At 37.7% G+C, this 25,993-nt stretch overlaps 1 protein-coding gene across 2 annotated transcripts in view; it reads right to left on the reverse strand.

Annotated features, from left to right (window-relative positions):
• LOC126976154 (ribosomal protein S6 kinase alpha-5-like) overlaps window positions 1–25,993 on the reverse strand; it is a 127,730-nt gene that overhangs the window by 73,272 nt on the left and 28,465 nt on the right. For both annotated transcript variants that reach the window (XM_050824368.1, XM_050824370.1), the window contains exon 2: window positions 23,844–23,912. In XM_050824368.1, the coding sequence (XP_050680325.1) occupies window positions 23,844–23,912 (69 nt within the window). The remainder of the gene's footprint in view (window positions 1–23,843; window positions 23,913–25,993) is intronic.

Consider the following 25,993-nt stretch of genomic DNA (forward strand, 5'->3'; position numbering starts at 1 on the left):
ACAACTCTTCACCAAAGAGTCTTTGCTAATATTATCACACCACTCGTCCGCACTAAACGATCGTACAGTGTACCATTTAATAAACGCTTGATAAAAGATTATTAAAATAAAACACTCATCTAACGTTTAAACTCGCTACAAAATTATACATACAAACCGGTTTTTACCAAAAATAACCGTTTAAATTAAAACCGGTTTCAAACTTGACTCCGGCGGCGATCGGCAGCGAAACAAGATCAGTTCCATCGGCACTGCTAGCGTGCTTCTTTGAATCGGAAAGTGCGATAGTAAATCGATCAGTGTGTCCTAGCCCTAATTGCCAATGATCGCTACAAACCCAGATGGTGATGTAATTAACTGTGTTGGAACTTGTTTCTGTAATAAACACTCAATTATTCCAATACTTCCTGCCAAATTATTGATATGCTCGTATTTCCGCAATGGAAAAGTCTAGAATTTTTTTTTTTGTGAATACGTCACGTTTTCCTGTCGAAAGTGTTTGAGGGTCACCCGATAGTGGGTTATCGACCTCGAGCTTAAAACAATTGTAACTAAGCGAGGTGTTAATTATTTTTTTGTATTTTATTCACGACAGTATTAATACAATTATCTTAGTCTTTAACATTACATTGTACCTGTTCTTTATTATCCTTTAATATTGTCTTTAAAAATTATTATCTAGAGCTAGACGCATGTGTAATTTGAATAAATTTGTTTATTTTTTATGGAAAAATACCTACCGTACCTTTTCCATAAAAAATAACTTTTTTATTAAAATTTTAAAAAACTTTAATCTTTACCTGGTGTTAAGAGATCACCGCCTCCCACATTCTCTTGCAACACCAGAGGAATCACAGGAGCGTTTTCGGCCTTTAAGGCGCTTTTTTTGAAGGTACTCATGTGGTATCGTCCCGGAAACACAGCACAAGGAAGCTCATTCCACGGCTTTGTAGTACGTGGAAGAAATCTCCTTGAAAACCGCACTGTGGAGGACACATCCAGATGGGGATGATATCCTAACTTGTGGCGTGTCGTGCGAAGGTGGTATTCGGCGGCAGAAATCACGTGTAACAGCTCTTCGGAACACTTTTTTTTAATTTAATTATTCACTATATCGAATGTAACTGGGCAGTCAAAATCATACATTACCCGTCGCAAACTGCAATAGTGCTACCGACCCATTCCTCGCCAGATCGGTTTTTACTATACCCATTGATTTTTTCTTTTACGTAATCTACCTAGAGACGGAGGTCACGACTTTAGCAAGGTTACCCTAACAACGCATGGAACGGCTCTCCGTTTATAAGAATAAATGTATCTAGATATCCTTCTTATTTCCGAACCGATTTTAATTATAAGTGTTAAAAGCTTTAAAAATTAAAAAAAAAAAAAACAAAATCTAAATCACAATCTGACCACACAGGAAGCACCAGCTTTCAAATAAAAAAATAATTATCAAAATCGGTCGAAAGTTCTGAGGTAATAACATAAAAAAAAAGAAAACATACCGACGAATTGAGAACCTCCTCCTTTTTTGAAGTCGGTTAAAATTACTTTTGTAATGAGTATAGCGTAGCGTTGGCATTCCAAATTAAATAAACAAATAAGCGACGAGCTATAATCAACCCTCGGCGACCTCACAGATGAACGTCCTTCGGAGGGCGCCAACCCGCTTGAGGTAACGACCCCGTAGGCTCGACGGTACGACATTTGATCAAATCGACCTTATAATACCTACGTTCACAAATTTAATTCTCATAATACAACATTACTAGGCATAATTGAATCATTATAATTTGTCCATTATATTATAATAGTTTTTTGACAGCTCGACGACTGATAAGTTATAGTGATGTGCTAAAGGACATAATAATCGATATCGCTTTTTTTGTTTTATATTTGTATTCGTCACTTAGCAACAACAACCGACCGTCCGAGAGCTTATTATTAATATTACTGAAGACTCCTTCATCGGACGCATCTAGTATAAATGATGATTCTCTTATAGTAAGATGAAAGTAAAACTTTACATTATGTTAATACTAGTTGACCTGGCAAACGTTGTTTTGCCATATAAATTATATATTATGTAAAACTTCCTTGAGCTTCAACGAATCTATTACAAAAGATTTCATTGAGATCGGTCGAATAGTTTAGAGTTATTAGGGAACATACATTCTCTTTTATAATATATAGATTTTAGTTTTTTTTATGAAAATAAGGTACGAGACGAGCAGGACGTTCAGCTGAAGCTAATTGATCCGCCCAGCCCATTACAATGTAGTGCCTCTCAAGACTTTTCGATTTCAACCATAAAATTTTGTTGTCTTCCTGATTTGATTAAAATGATTTAATTTGAAACAAGCTGATACCCCGCGACCCTCCCCGTACATTGTTTTACACCTTGGGTTACTTTATTGGACTTTTAGAAAGGATCCCTAATTTTTTTTAAACTGTAATATAGCCTATGTCAACCGGAGATAGTGTACAGATAGAGATAGTGTAGCTTCCGAACAGTGAAATAAATTTTTGAATCGGTTCAGTAGTTTCGGAGGCTATTCAATGCAAAAAACAAAAAAATATATAATATTAGTATAGATAACAGTGTTATTTGTGAATATATTGTAAAAGAAAAAGAATGATAAGTAAGATACAGGCAGAATTACTCATTTTTTTATGGTACTAACTCCCAAAACTTACCACCAAATGGAAAGGACCACCAGGTAAAAGATTCACTGGTAGACCAAAGCAGAGATGGGCAGATAACATCGTGCAGTCGGTGGGGAGAAACTGGATCGATCAGGCCAAGGATAGGGAAAAAGGGAAAAAGTTGGGGGAGGCCTATACCCAAAATGACCCCATAACCAAAATTCTATAGAATAAATAATTAAACTGGTCACTTTAAATAAAATTAACACTAGATTTTAAGAACTTTAAACTACTAACATTTGATTGTATATTATGGGTTATGGAATAAATGGCTTAGTATTATTGAATCCCAAAAAAGTCAATCGCGGCAGTGTCCCACAGGATGCAGTGAGCAGTCGGGACTCCGCACGGCAGGTAACCCTAGCCGGCCAGGTGTCGCACGTTTTTTTTTTGTCAATAGACAGATGCCCCGCAACCGGGTCGTTTACCTTGCTAGTGCCGACACGTCACTCGGTGTCCTTCGACTGTTGCCACGCGAACTACACCGATGTGACTGACACGCGGGGTCCACTTCATGGTCGTATTGTTTAGACGTAGCATTAAATATACAGTGCCATTATTAGCCTGAGATCTATAGCTTTGCTCAAACTTTACTTACGTAAAACTTTGCTGAGTGTGATAAAACTTTACTTTTGCATTGGCCTGTCTTTGCTTAAGCTCAGCATAATTACAAATTATACAAATGATTTGAGTTTTATTTAGTGTTAATTCCGCCAATATTTGTCTTTAAACAATTCGACACGTGTTTCGCCTCTACACGAGGCATCCTCAGGACGTGTTGCCTTTTTGGCGATTTTGAGATTCTGATTTTGTCTAACACGTGTCGAATTGTTTAAAGACAAATATTGGCTGAATTAACACTAAAGAAAACTCAAATCATTTGTATAATTATGGATTTCCGCAAAGTAACGCCTACTTCAATAAATTTTCATAATTACATATGTCAAATGACCATAAAAACGAAATCAAAGATTATACTAAGCATACACTCAGCTAAGTTTTACAAAAGTAAAATATATATTATAGATCTAAGCCTAAATGTGGACTGAGCTTCCATGCGTGGTGTTTCCAGGACGATACGTCATGTGTATGTACTTCAAAAAAAAAAAAGAGCGCGTACACCTTCCTTAAAGGCCGGCGACGCTCCTGAGATTCCTGTGGTGTTGATGTAGAATGCGAAGTACCCTTACGCTCTTGTCCTCCTCTTCCATAAAAAAATCCGACTCAGAAAAATCAGTGTAAAAAATTTATTCCTTCAATAAATTTGAATAATTATTTAAGTTTGTATTTGTTTTGACCTCTACTGTATATAAATGTGATTATGATCGATAATACTACGTGTATTACATTGAATTATTGTAATTATATATATATTTTGAAATTGTATGTATTTTTTAATGCTGAGTCATAATCAAACAAATTTAAAAAAAAAAGTAAAAAAAAAACTTTGGCGTGGACCACCCTTAACATTCAGTTGTCCGATTCTCAGACCTACCCAATATGCACTCGGCCAAGCCGTTTCGAAGGAGTTTAACTACAAACACCGCGACATGACAATTTTATATATTAGACTAGCTGTCCCAGCAAACGTTGTATTGCCGATATTAAAATCGCGATACAAAAGTAACTGTTGATCGTAGATGGGTGAAAATTTGAAGTTGTATGTATTTTTTAATGCTGACTCATAATCAAACAAATTTAAAAAAAAATGTCAAAAAAAATTAAAAAAAAATCGTGTGGACCACCCTTAACATTTAGGGGTATGAAAAATAGATGTTGGCCGATTCTCAGACCTACTCAATACGCTCACAAAATTTCATGAGAATCGGTCAAGCCGTTCCGGAGGAGTACGGGAACGAACATTGTGACACGAGAATTTAATATATAAGATTATAATAATGACTAGAGTAATTGTTGAGTTTTATGCCAAATGTTTTCAGCATCAGCGACCTACGGCCGTTTTCAATAACCTATCTGTCCTAGTTCAACTTACTAGAGGTGGAAAAATCTATTCTTTTAGGCATACTTGCATTTCAATAACCTATCGACATAACTATATAACATGACATAACTATGAATAGATAAGATCTTGTCATTAAACGGTGACAGCATATATTCGCAACTAGAGACACGTAACTTTTGTACTTCATACTGACTTGCACTAAATAACATAGTGGTTGAAACATTCAAAATCCATATGGTCGGAAAAAATAGAGTTCGTGAGAAGAACATACAAGAAACTCGACGGCCACTCTTTTCAATCAATCAAATAGAGTACTTTACAATGGCTATAATATACATAACAAATTAGTTTGTAAAGAGGTGCTTACAATATATGAATCGTGTTTAAATAATGTCCAATATTTAGCACACTATATAAATTGTCGTATTTTGGATGCATCAACCTTTAGAGTAATAAATATATTATCGTTGTCTTAAACCCATAGTACAGGCTAATGTCTAGTTTGGGGCAAGATAATTTTTGTAAAAGTGTGTTAATAAGGAAGCAGATATAGCGGCATATTCGGTAATGGCTCACTTCTGCGAGGTGGAGAGAGTGTGAGCGGCCTCCGAGACAGCCTCGCGCAGATCGTTGCTCCGACGTGAACCGCCGACAGAGGCCGTCCACACGACCTCACCAATCCACCGACAAACGACCAACTAACTGGTCTGAAGGGCGCCGTAGCTAGTGAAATTACTGGGCAAACGAGACTTAACATCTTATGTCCCAAGGTGATGAGCGCAATTGTAGTGCCGCTTAGCAGTTTTGGGTTTTTCAATAATCTTGAGCGGCACTGCATCTCTCGTCCCTTATTTTCACAAAACAAAAACTCGGACAGCGACCAGTCTCGGCGGCGTACGGCGTGACACTCAATACTTTTGTCTTTCCAAGATTGCTTAGCGGCCGTGTAAGTCGCGTGTATGTGTGAGTGCGTCTATCCGGGCGCTCAAGTATGAAGTTAGAGTACTGTTTTATTACGGTATTGTGTCACAGCTTTCTGAACCCAGGGCATCTACCAAAGAGTATCCCCTACAATCCCTTCCACTAACACATTATGTATTTATTTAATTAAAGCGTACGTTCGTTGTATCAAAATTATAACTTTCAAAATTTTACTAATTGCGGTACGGTATTTCCGAGCGACACGGCTAAGTCTCAATCAAAGCCCTTAAAATAAACGTCCTTTTCGTCAGGTTTAAGACTATAATATTATATGAGTTACGATTAATGTCATATATCTATTTTATATATTATATAACTCATGGTTAGCAATTTCAACTGCCGGGAAAATTAGGGTCTAAAAGAAAAACTAGTAGACGCACGAATTTTACAACATCTATCTAATACAGGGCGTCCGAAAGTTATGGGACATGAAGGGAAAGTATCTTAAATATCGTAGATAGGGTATTTTACTGAAACAAGACTATGTTATTTTTAAAAGTAAGTAATTCTGCATTCAAAGATTTTCTAAAAATAACTTGCCTCGTCTGGGACTCGAATCTACTTAAATGTAAAAAAAACATCCTCACTTTTATGATGCCAATCGAAACAATAGCCAAAAACTAATAACTCATCTTTAGTAACATAGTATTTTAAAAGAAAGGAGCAACCTAAAATGTTTGAGTCAAATTTCAAGAAAGTTATTTATTGCCGACGACGACGTCCGAAAAGTAGAGATATTATCATTCCATAGATAGCATTGATTATTCGTAAATAACTACCCACTTCATAATTAAAATACTTTAAAGCAGTTTTTTTTTTAGTTTAGAAGCGATACGAGAACGTGGGCGAGTTACAAATAGAATTGTGCCATATCATCGAGTATTCACCATAAAATGATAAGAAAATCAAAAGGCAACGGACTCATTAAAAGATTGGCGATTTGCGTAAGACAGGAGGGATCACATTTTCAGCATTTATTTAATTAATTTACAAAAAAATACCCACTTAATTGACTACTTTCTCATATCTACATATTATTATCATAAAAGTAGGGGTGTTTTTTTTACATTTAAGTCGGTTCTATTCCCAGACGAGGCAAATATTTTTTAGAATATCTTTGAATGCAGAATTACTAACTTTCAAATATAAAATAAATTCTTGTTTCAGTAAAATACCCTATCTACGATATTTAATGTACTTTCCCTTCATGTCCCCATAACTTTGGGACACCTGTATAAATAAAATCAGAGAAACGCTTTTATTTACAAGTGGTAACCCTCGCTTATGGGATTAAGTATACAAATTTAAATTGTACCAAAATGTATCCCGCATCGTCCATGAAATTAGAGATACCAACTTACATTTAGTTATTAATTTAAAAATATCGTATCCGTGTAAAGTAAAAAGAGCAAGGATTTAAATTTTCGCCCGAACATAGTCGGGGCGAGCGACTAGTCGTTTATAATGTCGAGCACTTTTACAGCATACGTCACGTGATAAATTTCGCATGCAACCTATGTCAACATCCTCCGGAGTTCGGCAGGTGGCCACTAGTGACGAACAGTAACCCGAGCGACCGGCGCAGCGCCGACCGACACGCGAGCCAACTGACGCGACGTCACAGTACAGAGACTAGCAGTCTAGTTTGAAGATATCACTTAGACTTAAATTGATACCGCACTAAGAACTATAGCTTCTTTATTGCGGAAACTATTAAATGATTGTGATTTACATTGAAATTAATAAAATACAAAATACTTACAGATGATTTGTTATTCCAGTCTCTTTTTTATTTATTGAAGTATTCTTTTTTACAAAGTTTTACTACGCAACCCGGCATTTTAGTTTCAATTATTAGCAACGTTTAACGTGCGGCGCGTCAACGTTGTTCGAGACTGGCTCGAGTACGCCTACTTGGGCATAGAAAAGGTGGCCGCACTTTGCGACTATGCCTGCGGTATCTTATTAGAGTGCAGCGGAGATAAATCCTTAATCTAAGATAACAGATTTGTTATTTATACATTCTAAGTTGCTGATAAAAATTGAAAATGCTAAGGGCTATCTTTCTAACTTTAAGATACTTCCACATTTCAAGCAATAAGTCAGCGAAAAGGTTCGCGAATCAAATTACTTAATCGTACATAGGCACATACATAAGTGAATTTGCTAGAAACTGTCATAACGATAATGTTAACACCAGGAAGAGACATAAACTAATAATGCCTAATACTCGGCGAAGTCGAGTTGTAGGTCTTTGTTGGGGAGATTTATGTGCTTTTACAAGAAGATCCCAGAAAATGTTAAAACAAATGTATTACGACATTCAAAATAATTGTTAAAAACATTTGTGTGGTCAAGGTTACTATAACATGAATGACTTTCTCAATGATCTTATTGGGAATGGAGCGACCGTCTTCAGGCTATTAATTAATAATAAATTTTCTAATTTCATACAAATTATACAAGCACACCCGGTACACGTTGTTGCTATAACAATAGTAATAAGGTAAACAAAAATAAAATTTACTCTAAAAATCCTTAAACTTACGACCGACGATCCGTATCTGTGAAAAGACGGTCCGAACTAGTCGTAGAACTATTTCTATTGTAGTTTACGCACTAGATCCGGCTTCCGTCATCCGATTTCATTCCGTCACGAAAAAGACGACTTCTACGACTACAACGTACCGTATTTTCACGGGTACGGATCGGATTCGGATCGGACGTAGTGCGAGATTGGTCTTACGCAGAAAATATACATAATAAAAATAAATATAACCAAACAATAGAAATGAACATCATTCAACACGATGTGGTTGTGGTTATTCTTGACTACGGAAATGACTATCTGGACACATTTTTCTGAATCAACATTATCACAAATGTGTGAGCCAAGTTTAAATATTATTCACGTTACATTATTGAAGTTATACTTCTTTAGGCGCGTTATGAAAAAAATACGTTATTGAAATTTTAAAATGCGCGCGCATCACTTGAAATATAAAAGTAGCAGGTTGAAGTTGGTACCTAAAATTTTTTGACGTTTGCGTCATTCGTTATTTGATTTCTTCGTCCATTATTAGAACAGGCAAAGGGTTCAAGCCCATACAGCCGCATTCATTATTTAATAATTAATTGTCAAAGTCATCTTTGCAATATTTTTACGAAATTGTTCTTTCTATAAACGTAGAATAGCAATCATTTTCATGATTTGCGCTTCGTTAGGCCAAAGAAGAATAACTTCTTGCGTGCATACATAAGTACACACACTTTTTTCAACGCACTTACTCGTAAAGTTCGTATAAACTTCGTGAGCAACTTGTTCACTAGACACTCGGGCTGTAACCCACAGTCTCATGTATAAAGAGCAACTTACCTCACTTGTATCATAATATACAGTATCCTATTAACGTAACACAGTAAAATAAATATTATTTTCATTTAATAATTTTTATCTCTCATACTGTACTACGCATTATTTAAATTAAGCATTTAATGTAATCTTTTTCTTCAGATTCTTTATTGTACGATGAATATAATAATTATCGAGCGATTAAAAATGCAATGTTTTCATAAGCTTATGAACTAACCTGTTTGATATTTTAATAATAAAATGCTAACAATCCAACAATTTATAATGCAATCAAACATTCGAGAGGTATCTTTAAACTCCTTCAACTTCAGAACATTCATATAATGAACTTCCAAACTATAAGAAGTTTCTAAAATGTAAGTTTTTTTAAATAAAAATAAGGAAAGAGACGAGCAGGATGTTCAGCTAATGGTAATTGATACGCCCTACCCATTGCAATGCAGTGCCGCTTAGGATTCTTGGAAAAACCTGAAACATAAGATGTTAAGTCTCATTTGCCCAGTAATTTCACTAGCTACGGCGCCCTTCAGATCGAAACACAGTAATATGCTTACACATTACTGCTTCACGGCAGGAATAGGCGAAGTTGTGGTACCCATAATCCAGCCGGTATCCTGTGCAGAGGAGCCTCCCACTGGTAGGCTCCCTCCCGTTTGTATAAATGGGGAACAAATAGATTCTTCCTAAAATAAGCTCTTAAGGCGCGGTCATACCTAAATATCCACAAAAATTGTTTTTTTAACATAACGCAATGAAAATATACCGACGCGAAAAATACAGTGCACAAAGAAGGGGAGTACCTACCAGTACTACTAGTCCATACCAGTGGGAGGCTCCTCTGCACAGGATGCCGGCTAGATTATGGTTACCACAACGGCGCCTATTTCTATCGTGAAGCAGTAATGTGTAAGCATTACTGTGTTACGGTCTGAAGGGCGCCGTAGCTACTGAATTTAATAGGCAAATGAGACTTAACATCTTATGTCTCAAGGTGACGAGCGCAGTTGTAGTGCCGATCAGAATTTTTAGAATTTTTCAAGAATACTGAGCGGCACTGCATTGTAATGGACAGGGCGTATCAATTACCACAAGCTGAAGGACCTGCTCGTCTCTTCCCTTATTTTCATAAAAAAAATATTATTGCGAGTTACAGTTACAATGTTTAATAATATCACCTACCGCTAGTGACAACATACTGAATTCATCTAAGCTGTGGTCGTGTCGTGTACAATACGTTAGACGTTTCTTAGAAACATTTAATCAGGGGTCAGGCTCGTTCAGCGCGCTCGAATGAATAAATTAATATTATCTGGCTGTGACAGAAAAATTGGCTCGGCTTTTACAATATTGAAATAATATAAATGATATAAAATAAAACAGGTGGTATTTATCATAGATTTACAATATACAAACGTATAGACAAATTGTGCGAGAGAGAAGTACATATGTAATGGAGATACAGCAAGATAGAAAAGGTAAGCGAATCTATTGTTACTGTTATTTTATGGAATAGGAGGACAAACGAGCGTACGGGTCACCTGTTGTTAAGTGATCACCGCCGCCCACAATCTCTTGCAACACCAGAGGACTCACAGGAGCGTTGCCGGCCTTTAAGGAAGGTGTACGCGCTTTTTTTGAAGGTACCCATGTCGTATCGTCCCGGAAACAGCGCACAAGGAAGTTCATTCCACAGCTTTGTAGTATGTGGAAGAAAGCTCCTTGAAAACCGCACTGTGGAGGACCGCCACACATCCAGATGGTGGGGATGATATCCTAACTTGTGGCGTGTCGTGCGAAGGTGGAATTCGGCGGCAGGAATTAGGTTAAACAGCTCTTCGGAACACTCCCCGTGATAAATGCGGTAGAAGACACACAATGAAGCGACGTCTCTACGCAACGCCAAGTGATCCAGCCGTTCACAGAGCACTGGGTCCCCCACTATTCGAGCTGCTCTACGTTGCACGCGGTCAAATGGATCGAGCTGATACTGGGGTGCGCCAGACCAGAGATGACAGCAATACTCCATGTGTGACCGGACCTGCGCTTTGTAGAGCGCTAGTATGTGGGCCGGCTTGAAGTATTGCCGTGCTTTATCAAATACGCCCAGTTTCTTTGAAGCCAATTTGGCTTTGCCCTCCAGATGGCCACGGATTCCGATACTAGGCGAGGCTTTAAGGGAAGTGTTGTCGAAGAGCGGTGATACGACAAATGGGGTTTTTAGTGGTAAGTTTTGTTACTGTAATAGATTGTTTGACAAGTCGTAAACAGTTAGCCACGCTTGACGCGAGTTCCTTAGTATTTTAAATATTAAAGCTCAAGCAAACGCACACATTGATAAAACAAAATCGGTCATGCATTACCGGGATGTCAGATCGTATATACGGTAGTATCTTCCAACGGCCGTTCCCAATATACTATGTATAGATAGAGATAAATTACTACCTTCTACTGTCAGTAATTAGCTGTCAATAATCTTATATTGGGACTTGTGAATTGCAATTTCCATACAAACTTCTATCGCTGGGGAGCTAGATTTGGGAAACACTCGAATGTAGGGACGCCCATCGGCCAGATGGAGCGACGATATCGGCAGGCAGCTGGCTGTATTTGAAAACCTAAGGCGGAGATCTATAGAGCGAATTTTGCTCAGACTTAACGCACGTAAAATTTAGCTAAGTATAACTTTCGCATAATCTTTGATATCGTTTTTATAGTCATTTATTTGACAGCCGAAATTATACTGGGCTTATGGTAAGACAGCCCATTGCAAAAGTCAAGTCAACCCAGCTAAGCTAAGTTTCACGTAAGTAAAGTCTGAGCAAAGTCTAAGTACTCTCTATCCTCATGTGTTACAGAAAAGGGAAATGCGCTCAATTTTTACACGGTTTTTGCTAGCTTCACCTGTCTGTATATATGTTTGTAACCGACTCATTTGGGCGCGTTTTAGTCGGCCAGATTTGATTCAAACTTCGTAGATTTATCAAAGACCGATGACAATACATTAATTTGATAAAATTATTCCATTTTTCGATTTGCAAAATAAGATTGTTGTTAATTTATAAAAAAACTAGCTGACCCAGCAAACGTTGTATTGCCGATATTAAAATCGCGATACAAAAGTAACTGTTGATCGTAGATGGGTGAAAATTTGAAGTTGTATGTATTTTTTAATGCTGACTCATAATCAAACAAATTTAAAAAAAAATCGTTTGGACCACCCTTAACATTTAGGGGGATGAAAAATAGATGTTGTCCGATTCTCAGACCTACCCAATATGTACTCAAAATTTCATGAGAATCGGTCAAGCCGTTTCGGAGGAGTTCAAAGTTTAACACCATGACACAAGAATTTTATATATTAGATTCATCTATTTTCGATTTGATGTTCAGGCAGGAATTGATGTTCAAGTCGGCTCAAAATGTACATCTTAACCTAGTCCTTCGCTTATAACTAGATAACGTCCTATCCGATGGATTTGTACTAGAAGTGAATGACACTGCGGCGTGAACCTCTCGCTTCGCACCGAACAGCTGATTGCGTATCTAAACTGCCATCGAACCGTGATCGGCGCGCGGACAATGACCTGTCGAATTCGCGTTGGCCGAACCAAAATATTTTCTATGCAAATTCATAAACAAGACGGTTGACTTGAGGAGTTGACGAACGACATGATGACATGCGTTTTTTAAGTGATGAAGGGCAAACTTATTGACGATACACGTCCTTAAATGATTCCATTATATATTACGGGTACAGCGACTGACGCAAAGAATAAGCTTCTTATATGTCAATAAGGGACGAGCGACACTACAGTTGCCCTCGTCACCTTGAGACATAAGATGTTAAGTCTCATTTGCCCAGTATATTCACTAGCTACACTAGAACACAATAATGCTTACACATTCACATTGCTTCACGATAGAAAAAGGCGCCGTTGTGGTACCCATAATTTAGCCGGCATCCTATGTAAAGGAGCCTCCCAGCTTAAACTAGTCCCTTATTTCCTCTCATCCGGTAAGAGCTGTGTAACGGTGAGGGAAAACATCGTGATGAAACCTGCACTCAACTGTGGCAAGGCAACGCTCAAGGTTATAATAATCCTTCAACTTAAAAATGTTCCCGAATAAATATTTCATGAGCGTGATTCAGTGTCCTAGTATTCGAACAGTTCAACTGGAACTTGACCGATTTTTTTAAACACATTATGATTTATGCGGGTTTTTTCATGGTGAGCGATCGAACGTATATGCTTGGAACATAGCGGGTGTATTATGCTCAAAAAACTCAAACAATATTAAGTGCAGGTATATTTGCTGACAACTGGCCTCTAATATTAGACACCACATTTTTATGATGCACAAATGGCTCAGATAGAAATAATTGTTCTTAAAATGTTAAACTACAGTTGGGAGACAGGGGTCTACTAGGTAGAACCTGTGCTATGATAAGAGAAGCCTTGGGATTCCATAATGTAATTCCACGTTCTGGTCGAAGATGTACTGAAAAGTGACCAGGTGACAATACGGTCACGTAGGAACTGGTCGAATAAAATTGGACTAGCGCCCATTTTCGGATTTCTGTACTTTGGCTATGCCAAATCTTAAACCGTTTAAAAATTTAAGCCCCGAATTTTTTAAATTATAAATGGTATTACTAAAACTTAATTTTTTAAAAGAATTTATTTAAAAAAATAATATGGAATCCATTTTGTCAGAGCGAATGTTCTCCAGAGTACTAGGACAATATAAAGGTAGGTAAGTATATCGCAGGACAGGACGCGGTTAGTCGCGCCGGGTCGTCGAACCCCGAAACTGGCGCGTAGCGGTGCCCGGGCGGTCGTTACCCCACCGCGACCGTCCTTACACATCTCGTGACCTTATGCCCACCTGGTAGTTGGTGGGCTCGTCGACCTATCTAAAACAGCTGGTTTCGCTATTAATTATTAAATTACCCTTTATAAATTTTCCTAATATTATGTCTAGTCCAATTAAGTACTGTGAATTTCTGGCAGTGTTTAACTATGTACAGAATTGAAATATTAAGATATTTATAGCTAAGTAGTAAGAGTTTACGATAGCTACAGTCCCAAAAGACTCGCTTTCCTTTTTTATCTTTCTGTATCCCCGTTAGTGATGTTCTTCTGTATTGTCCGCTAGTATATTATAAGAGTTTTTTTTTTAATGGAAAAGGAGGACAAACGAGCGTACGGGTCACCTGGTGTAAGTGATCACCGCCGCCCACATTCTCTCGCAAGATGTGTACGCGCTATTTTTGAAGGTACCCATGTCGTATCGTCCCGGAAACACCGCACAAAGACGTCTATGAGCTTGCATTACCCAGTCCGTCAATAACATCGCGGAACATTTATATCAGCCCCCTGTACAACGTGACGTACACCACGTGTCTCGTGAGCCCGCGCGCCACGTGCTCTCTCCGCGCCGCGTCTGTTTACGCAACCTCGACCCTAAGCTCTCGTCACTCACGTTCGTTTTCAGATTCGATATTTCTGCAAACTGACGGAATTCGGACCGTAGTATGCCTAGTCAGCAAGTTCAAAAACGTGTTAATTCTTGAGATACAGTTCCTACAAACGACGTAACGACGACGTATATAAAAATGCATCAAAAGTTTGTACTTTAAAAAAAAAGTGCGTCTCGGGACGTCTGACATAAGTGTTACTTAAACTAATCTGATTTGAACTATTTAAATTAATGTTGTATTAAATTTAAATATAAAATTAAATTTGAAATTGTTTAACTTGAGAAAGGAGCCACAACTCAAACACTTAGGTCGATCGTGCCTCTCTATCGTTTGTTGCGCGCTCGTATAACCTGCCGTTAAGGACCCCCATAGGACATAACTGAAACTGTTTACATTTTTAAAACTTCGAACAAAAATTACTTCACGAAAAAAATATTTCATAAAACTGTACTAAACACTGAACTATGATTTTTAAATTTACAGTATTATTTTCTTATATCGAGCTAGGGAAATTATATTGGAATAAATAAATTTACGTCATTGTATTTGGAATTTAATATTCTAGACACTAAAGAAACATTATTAAAAAAAATCAAAATTAAAATATTTTTTAAACAAACTTGACTACAAAATTCATCATAGGTAGTGTTAAATAGCTTTTTTATTCGAAACGAAATTACATTTTTGCTTCATTTATTTTTTTTTTGCTTGCTTGCTTAGGTACATAATTAACAGCTGTACCGGAATGCGTGATCATAAACCATAACGTCAAGTGTGGTGTTGTGTTGTGTTAAGAAGTGCATCGAGACTGCATTGACCGTCATATTAGCCAGCTGGGTTCTTTACACCTGGGGTCTATGACCGCTGCTAGTGTCCAGTGTAGAGCTATCTATCACCCCTTACAGTTAGCAGCGTGTTTTCTTTATGAAAAAGGAGGATAAGTGACCCGTACGTACCCGATGTTAAGTGAAACACCAGGGGACTCACAGGAGCGTGTCGGCCTTTTAGAAAGGTGTACGCGTTTGTTTTGAAGATACCCATGTCGTATCGTCCCGGTAAAACCGCACAAGGAAGCTCATTGTCATTTTGTCCATCTATATAACTTGACCGGATTTTATTTTTAACTATCTGGTAACTGGTGCGCTTTGCAATTAGCAATGTCCCACGGTTTCACTCGCTTAGATCGTGGAAGTGGAAAGTACTAACGGCCGTTCCCAATATTCAGTTTATCTCTTATTTGAGATAAAAATCGAAATTATCGTTGACTTATCTGTCCCAATAAACTTATCAACGGTAACTCACCTATTCCGTACACGCTGTCTGTCAATGAGACGACGTATAGCTCACCAGCGATAGAAATTTGTATGGAAATTGCAATTCACGCGTCCCAATATAAGGCGATAAATATGACTTATCGGGTATATTGGGACAGCTTCAGATTATTCACAGCTAATTACTGACAGTAGAAGGTAGTAATTTATCTCTATCTGTAGATAGTATATCGGGAACGGCCGTAAGTCGAACTATAGATTTATTTTTGTCAACATAAAAGTTTTTTTTTTCACTTTGTTAATATTGCATGACTTGTTTACATTCACATTTTGAATGTCCGATTTTAATAATTAAAGATTTATTTTAGAGGATTGAAACGGTATTTAATAAAATATTTAATGGGATAAGGATAAATACAGACCAGGGATGATTGATTTTTTATGACTATTTTTTTTTAAAAATGAAAAACTATAACCCAAGCTGGGTTATAGTTTTTCATTTTTATTAGGGACCCCTATTTTTTTGAATATGTAATATCACTCAGTGAAGATGCACTTTTCTACTGGTGAAAGAGTTTTTGAAAAACGTTACAAACATACATACAAAAAACACAAATGTCTCCTCTTTATAACATTAGTTTGCATTAGACGGAATATAGTAATAAAACGACATCGGAGACACCTTAAGAAAATGTTCTCGGCAACTTTCGCGCATTACAATAAATAATAACTTCCGCAGAACTTGCGACGACGATGGTATAACGTGCGACCGGCCGACCGTGGCGAGGACGACGTAAGCGGCAATGTTCTGTATCGATTGAATAATATTAACCAATGGTGATGTATAAATAGCCTTTACCCGTTAACGTTTCTATAAAACATGAGCAGTATGAGCTTGTGCATGCGTTGACGGCCTTTTTTGTAAGCAGGCGTGTTAAGAGTTCGCTGCCCGTCCGTCCGCTTGTCAGTCAGCAGGCTGTACGCCCTGCCCATTACAATGCAGTGGCCGCTCAGGATTCTTGAGAAACCGATATATTCTGAGCGGCACTATAATTGCGCTCGTCACCTTGAGACATAAGATGTTAAGGCGACACTAAATGCCAGCGACCTTGAGCGATATGAGTTCACGGCTGTTGGCCCGCCATCTATGTAACAAAGCCAATATTTTCAAAATTCTTGCGTGGAAAACAGTTTATATGCTTACAATCCTCGTTATTCACTACTAATCTGAGTAATGAACCTACACAAAAAAGTACAAGCTATAAGAATAACTTTTCTGAGAGAAGTACCAAAAAAATGCGTCACGCCATGCCAAAAAACTTGTTTAACTTCAAAGAAAAGTGGTACTTCAAAAAGACTCGGCAGTGTTAACTATAACCAACAGCAAGCATTAGCAACCTACAAATAAGACTTAAGGATAATATGTGTAACAGGATAAAGTAGTGTTCATAGCTCGAAATGCTATACTTTCACCACAAAACTTGTCTAAAAACATCGTGTTTGCGTGTTTTCTGCTTACTCCTTGCCTTAAGTCTCATTCAGGGGCGTGCATATCATATAGGCAATTAGGTAGTACCTACCTAGTTATAAACCTTAAATAAATATAGTGTTAAGTTAAATTACCTCAATTTGGTTCCGTTATTTTACAACCAAACTTCTATTGAACACCCGCTCATAAAATTTTTCCTTACGCTAGATACTAACCCCCTTATTCATAATAGTCTGCTAACTTAAAGCATTGCTAATTCTCACTCTGTCTTCTTCTATTGACCTTAGTCAGATTGAGAAAAAACACTCCTTAGCGGCTGTTTAAAGTTAACGGACCATTATGAATAGGGGGGTAAATACTTTCGGTAAGCAATCTCCAGACTTCATATTCCAAAGTTCAACTACGACTAGTTAGATTTACAGTGCCTACCTTGCTAGAAAACCAATGCTCGCACCTGGTCTCATTTGCCCAGTAATTTCACTAGCTACGGCGCCCTTCAGACCAGAACACAATAATGCTTACACATTACTGCTTCACGGCAGAAAAAGGCGCCGTTGTGGTACACATAATCTAGCCGGCATCCGGTGCAAAGGAACCTCCCACTGGTAATCTCATATGCCGCTCTAGTTATACTTACAATATACTAACGTATAGACAAAGAGAGCGTGCGAGAGAGAAGAAAATATCTAAGGAAAGCGAATCTATTGTTACTGTAACCGATTTTAATTGACAAGTTGTAAACAGTCAGCCACGCTCGGCATCAATCGGCTCATTACTATTTTGAATATTGAAACCATTAGCTTAAGGCACACATTAACAAATAAAAAATTGGTCACGTATTATCGGGCTGTCAGATCATTTATACGCTGGTATATTCTAAGTCTATGATTTAAATCATGTCATTAAAACTGATACACTAAATATCTAAGTGATCGGACAGCCTGAGACTAGATTATGATTATTTTATAGCAATAGCAAAGACAATACAATATTGTATATTTTATTAAAAAGAGTGCAAAAAAAGAATGCTGGGAGAGTTTTTTTTGCACCGCTTCTTCTCTCTCAGAGCGCCATTTGTTTCCGAAGCGGTAGTACTATCTATATATATATTTTTTAAACAAGTCAAACGTCAATTTAACTGTATTTCGTCCTATTTCGATATATCATGTGTTATTAAAAAATGTCAATCAATATTACATTTAGTTACAATCCCGGCAAAAAGTATTTTATATAAACGTGCCACGTTCGAGATTTAAAAGCCAAAAAATTTTTCCGCTACCAAAAACAACCCAATCCGCCTAAAGAAGTTTTCGCTTGAACAAAAAAACACGAAAACTGTGACAATAGAAACCCGCGGCTTGTAAAATTCGCAAACAACAAACATTTTACAGCACAGTACAATTCTACAAAAAAAAAAAAAAACAATACAAATAGCGAGTTTTGTTCACGGATTGCTCAGTCCGTTTCAAAGGCTTCCGGGCCTGTTAACGTGACCGGTCACGTTGCCTGCACTGAAGGAGTTGTAACCCACAACTGTTTACAGTGCGGTCGCGAAGCAGAAACAAATTTTAGACAATTACGCTTTATATTAACATTGCCTGTATATATCTATGTATGTGATGGAATCTTAAAACTGGTTTCGCACCGGACATAGATCACCGCATCCGATTTACTTGAAAAAAGTTTTTTTATAAATGAAAATAAAGGACGAGACGAACAGGACGTTCATCTGACGTTAGTTGATACGCCATGCCCATAACAATGCAGTGCCGCTCAGGATTTTTGACGTATAAGACATAAGATGTTAAGTCTCATTTGCCCAGTAATTTCACTAGCTACGATGCCCTTCAGACCGAAGCACAGTAATGTTTACACATTACTGCTTCACGGCAGAAATAGGCGTCGTTGCGGTACCCATAATCTAGCCGGCATCCTGTGCAAAGTAGATGTAAATATACTACATAATAAGAGTTTGAAATAGTAGTAATTACAGTATGGCGATTGGCGACGAAGTATAATCCGGCTGAGTTGGAAAGCGAACAGTTGCTTATAAAGTACTGGATTTCGGCTATCACCGTTTTTGTACAAGGTTACAGCCGTCATCTGTCAATCTATCAATGACTGCACGTTTCATACAATCCAGTGAATCGCTTTTTACTTAGATATTTTCGCTGGGCTGCGTATCGGTAATACAGTGCTTTCATTTCGACGACCTGTATAGCCGAGTGGTTAGCGATCCTACCTACTGCGCTAGAGGTCCCGGGTTCGAATCCTGGTAGATGCAAGCATTTATATGATGAATATGGATGTTTGTTTCCGAGTCATGGATGTTTAAATGTATTTATGTATGTTTATATGAATTTATGTATGTTTAAGTAAGTATATTGTATTAAATATATCATTGTCTTGTAACACATAACACAGGCTATATATGTTTAACTTGGGGCAAGATAATTTGTGTAAAGTGTGTCAATATTATTATTATTACTATAATTACTTTGCAACTGAATTAAATATGTGTCAATGTCACTATCACGATATGGACAGTGGACGGCAATTGTAAAATACTATATTTGATTGAAAAGAGTGGCCGTTGAGATTCTTATACTGGTACATTCAGTAATTTAAATGAAATATTTATAGTGGCTATTCAAAAGCGCTTAGTTTAAGCCTAGTTGAATAAAGTTTATTTGATTTTGACTTTGAAACACACTATAATCCTTCCAAATTCCACACGGCAGAAAACCTACTCGGCCTTCCTACTACTTCCTAACCTACTATATAAGTGAATGCAGTTTAATTGTTACATCCAATCATCATCTTCATAAATCTAGGGCATTACCGTTTCATAGAGTAACAACTCGAGTTGTTTTTTGAATGTTGTTTGATAACCCTTTTCTGAATTGTTATTCTTTAGAACTTTATCGATTTGTTCGTAGATGCCCTATATATATATATAGGTTGCGGGTTACCGCAGACTCACGCGTTGCCCTTCCCCGCAACATCCCCCGCTACCCGCTGACATCTTATTACCCCGTCCCCGCCATCGTCCGCCAGCCCGTGAGACGGTCGCGCACGTAGTTGTCGGAATATAGTAGGGAAGATGTCTACGGACACGCTTCTATACGCGCCTATATTGACTGACTGGATGGCCAGCGCGGTTGAACAGCAGTTACGTCAGACGCGCATGCTATATTTTACATAACGTTGTAATACAGTTAGCGCATCGCTTCCGATCGTACATGCTTTATAATATAACCAATGACGTTCTATACATAATATAGACGATTAATCACATCGTATAAAACCAAAGGCGAAATATGGAACATGCCACAAATTACACCGTAATAAGCATCGACATAACTAAAGTTACTGACATAGCCCAAATGATTGCGAAACTGAAGTGGCAGTGGGCAGGGCACATAGTTCGACGGACGGATGGTCGTGGGGGCAGTAAAGTCCTCGAATGGCGACCACGTACCGGAAGACGCAGTGTCGGTAGGCCCCCCACAAGATGGACCGACGAACTGGTCAAGATCGCCGGAACACATTGGATAAGGGCAGCGCAGGACCGATCGTCGTGGAAATCTTTGGAGTTTGGAGGAGTCCTTTGTAGTGTCCAGCAGTGGACGTCTTCCGGCTGATGGTGATGAAGCGTCCGACTGCTATATATAGCAATGTAGAGATATGTCTCTACATTGCATTTACTCCGGTTGTTTAAAATATTCTTGGTCAATAAGCAACAACGTAAAACATTTATTCAGTTCAGGTTTGATTCGGACAGTGACAGTTGACACACGACTATAGGGAAAAGTGTGCTTACATTGTCTTTAAGAGCACAATAATTAGGTACTGTCTTTATGTATATTTAGAAAATTAGGCATTATTTTGCTGAAATCCATAATTATCTCTCGTTCGCCTCATGAGGATGCCTCGTGTGTAGAGTCCTAACATTGTCGAATTGGTTGAAGCAAAGTTTTACGTTGTCTATTTATACGGTCGTTCAGTCGGGGGTTCGTTGATAGTCAAGCCGTTGACGAGTTGGCGTTATGAAGTTCGCTTACTTGAAAAAATATCACTCGTTCCAATCCAAGCGATGACAACAAAAAATGTCCAAGTGGTGTTTTATTAAACATTCATTCAAATTAACACCTTATTTCGTGGCAGTAGTGTTTAAAGTCTTTTGTATACGCTCATTAGAAGCTCAGACGCTAACACGAGCCAGGAACATTTTCTTTAGCAATTTCAATGTAATTATTTAGCACAATGATAAAAACCTTTAAGTTTGCATATTATGCTGTTGGACAGTTTTTCACTGAACACTTTTTCATTGCGTGGCGTTGTAATTAAAGCGCGGTCGAAACATTACTGAACGAAAACTCTGCCTAATAGACACGAAGGCAGAGTTTGCGTAAGACAATGTTTTAGCGTGATTGTAAGTCCAGTATTTATTATACGTCAAGGATAGTAGTTACCCCTCTTTCCGAAAATAGTCATCATTTATACTTCGGTTGCATCAAGCTTGGGACGAATTATTGAATTAATATCCTGGCTATTTTATCAATAAACGTTATCCACAACAACTTTTAGCCGAATTGAAATTCTTCAGAGAAGCGAGAGCGCCGATTTCGGTCCTTCTGCGAAGTGCCATGCACCAGTCACACGACCCGGCCGACAAGATTTATATTTGTGATGTGGGTGATTCTCTCCGACTCTGATAATTTTCCCCTGACGCGCCAAAAGAACTATAACTTCAAAAATATCAGCTGTCTTATTAATGGCTTTATAATTACGAGAGACGGCCCACAACTAGCTGACAGACGGACAGTCGGACGGCGGACTCAAACTTCCCGTTGGTTCCCTTCCGGAACCCTAAATAGCGACAAAAGCCCGCGTCACATAAGTAGCAGACTGGAACAATATGAGGCGCACGTGGCAGGTCAACGACCTCAACATATGCTGTTACAACCGCTTCCCTGAGTGCATTCACGGCTTTACATTCAGACGCGTCCTTTCCAACCCTCACTTACCATAAACTACATAGAGTACACGCCGCACGGTCTAAATAGACATCTGTTGATTGGTTTGTAACACCGAATTTAAAAAGCTTCCATGAAACCGATTGTATCTTTATATTTTGTGTCTCACATCATAGACCATAACTTAATATTAAAAAAATTATATCATTTTCGGCATTTAAGGCGAAGAGTAAGCAGAAAACACGCGAACATGGTGTTTTTAGACAAGTTTTGTGGTGAAAGTATAGCATTTCGAGCTATGACCACTACTTAATCCTGTTACACATATCCTTAAGCCTCATTTGTAGGTTGCTAATGCTTGCTGTTGGTTATAGTTAATACTGCCGAGCCTTTTTGAACTACCACTTTTCTTTGAAGTTAAACAAGATTTTTGGCATGGCGTGACGCATTTTTTTGGTACTTCTATCAGAAAAGTTATTCTTATAGCTTGTACTTTTTTGTGTAGGTTCAGTTATTCAGATTAGTAGTGAATAACGAGGATTGTAAGCATATAAAATGTTTTCGAAACGCAAGAATTTTGAGAATATTGGCTTTGTTACATAGATGGCGGGCCGGCAGCGGTGAAGTCATATCGCTCAAGGTCGCTGGCATTTAGTGTCGCCTTAAGGAGAGCGGTTGAAGACCGTCAATAACACGCGCGCAAAACGGTTTAAACTTTTACGGCCTTACAATTAAACTTAGTCTAAAGTTAAACCTGTGAATAAACCAAGAATATGCAAAATGTATAACTATATCGCTGACAGCAATGATAATTCTGAAGTTTTCCGAATGTCAAGCAGCCTTGCAAATAAAACCGCGGGAAACGTTATACGTCCGAATAAACTTTGTATATTATTCTTAGTTTGTTCTCAAGTATAACTTTATACCAAGTTTATTTGTAAGGCCGTTAAAATATATTTAATAATATTTTTCAAAAACAAATCGACTGTGTACCTTAATTTTAACTTAGAATTACGTGTCCCGTTATATATCCCGCAATATTGTGCGTTAGTAGAATTTATAAAGATATATTTTTTAACTGAATCCATCAAAATAGTAATAAAAGTAGTATTTGTCAAGAATCATTCTCAAACATACTAAAATTAATTAAGTAATTTAAAAAAAAATATTGAATTAAGCGTGATTTGCGGAAATACATAATTATCCATATTATACGAGAGTCTCGTGCCAGAGTTTGGCGAGACAACATCTCCTGACTGGCAACTGGCTCGTGTAGAACACGTGTCGAATTGTTTGAAGACGAATATTGGCGGAATTAACACTAAAGAAAATTCAAAACATTTGGATAATTAAGTAATTGCCAAAATCCAGTTTTTTGAAATCATAACAAATTCTAAATAGATAAAGCAGCCTTGCGCTTGACAGCAGCTGCGTCCCTCGTACCATAAAACTCGTGCACAGCGATTAGCGACGGTCATCACACACAATACATAATATATAAGCAGTTGCTAATGTAACACATCTCATATAATATATACGAGATAACTGCGAAAAAATTATATACTACATGAATAATATGACTATAGATAGACTCACCTCCAGTTCCGAGAACTTTAAGAAGGTCGAAGTGAGATATGTCCACTTTAGAAGCACCATTTAGATTCACTGCAACAAACATTACATTGTTAGTACCGGCTACAGACATACATAATATGATTATGACTATACATATACAAAAATTATTTTTATACAATTTGAGAGAAATTATTTTTATTACAAAACTTGTAAATATATAAATTGAAATTTATTTAATTCTCGTTCAGTGGTTGTAATTCAGTAGACATATGAGTCACAAGATTGGCTTGGAATGTGATGCATATGAAGTTTGATACAAATGGTCTAGTTGACCAACTAACGTCAGAGTGCCGAAATTGCGTGACGGTGGACGGATAATTTTTCCCTAACGCACCAAAAGTATAACAAAAAAAAAAAAACAAGAAATACAACTTACGGACAGAATCCCCGATAAAAATTAGCTTAGTGTGGGTCATAATAACATCACACGAGTATTTTCATGCCTAATTTTGTTACATACACTACTTTATCTACCCATATATCATTAGACTCCATGATGCATTCAGGAGCCGCATATCACACCACGATAAATTCTAACCGGTAATGAAAAGTTTCTGGCAGGTGTCATAGTTTTTTTTAATTCAGACACACTCTAGAGTCGGCCCCAACTATCACATCTTACTTATCGTGCAACATTTGACAAATATGTATGCAAATTTCATTTCGAACTAAACATCATCTCGACTGATATTAGAATAGGGGTCAATCAAATTTCTTTGTTTTTCAGAGATGTTCTAAATTTTAATGAAATAATATTATCGAAATCGATGTATTTATTTAGCAATAATAACATTTTTACAGATTATAATTAATATGTTCTAACACAACAGTTTATTTTTATGGTGGTCTTAACGTGCCGTTCTTGACTGCATCATGGAGGTTTTATGATGTTTGAGTATCATCATCGACATCATCAGCCGGAAGACGTCCACTGCTGGACAAAGGGCTCCCCAAAAGATTACCATGACGATCAGTCCCGCACTGCCCTCATCCAACGTATTCTGGCGATCTTGACCAGATCATCGGTCCATCTTGTGGGGTACCCACCAACACTGTGTCTTCTAGTACGTGGTTGCCATTCGAGGACTTTACTGCCCTAACGACCATCTATCCTTCGAACTATGTGCACTGCTCAATGCCAGTTCAATTTCGCAATGTTCTCCTACGGATCTCCTCATTTCTGGTTCGATCTCGCAGAGAAACTCCGAGCATAGCTCTCCACTGCCCTCTGAGCGACCATGAACTTTCTAATCATGGCCCATAGTTAGCTTCCACGTGTGCGTACCGTAAGTCATCACTGGCAACACACACTGATTGAAATCCTTCGTTTTCAGTCACTGTGGTATCTCGGACGCGAATATTTTACGAAGCTTCCCCAACACTGCCCATCCGAGCGGGAATCGACGAGGCATAAAAAGGCATAAAAGGCATTTATTTTCTCAAAATTGATTCCTTTAGAATTCTTTTTGATGTCATTTCTTATACTACTAGATACTACTACCGCTTCGGAAACAAATGGCGCTCTGAGAGAGAAGAAGCGGCGCAAGAAACTCTTCCAGCATTCTTTTTTTTGCGCTCTTTTCAATAAAAATATACAATATTGTACAGTCATTTCTATCGCTATAAAATAATCACAATCTAGTCCCAGGCTGTTCGATCATTTAGATATTCAGCAGTGGAGTAATAGGATTTACGACAGAGCCATTTTTTTATAAAACATTTAAATTTATTTATAGATAATGCCTGAACAGTGGCTGGGACTTTATTGTAGAAGTGTATACATTTACCCTTAAAGCTATTATGTGTCTTATGAAGCCTACTAGAATTAGTTACAAGCAATCCCTTATTTCTAGTGTTATAATAAGTGACCTCTTTCGCGAAATTGGACATGCCTAACTGGCAACTGCATTTGAGGTTAGAGTATATAAATTTTTTTTAATAGTTTTATCATGCATTCAGTCGAGAGACTATGTGTGTTCTGAAATTATTGGCGTAGTTAGTATTTAAAAAATAAATGATAATATTATAATTGTCAAAACACATATTACGATTTAAGTATGTAGGTATCTACATTGTTTTCCGGCGAGTACGGAGCGCGGTTCGTCGAACCG

The sequence above is a fragment of the Leptidea sinapis genome, chromosome 39 (assembly GCF_905404315.1).
Source record: "Leptidea sinapis chromosome 39, ilLepSina1.1, whole genome shotgun sequence".
Classification (NCBI taxonomy): Eukaryota; Metazoa; Arthropoda; class Insecta; order Lepidoptera; family Pieridae; genus Leptidea; species Leptidea sinapis.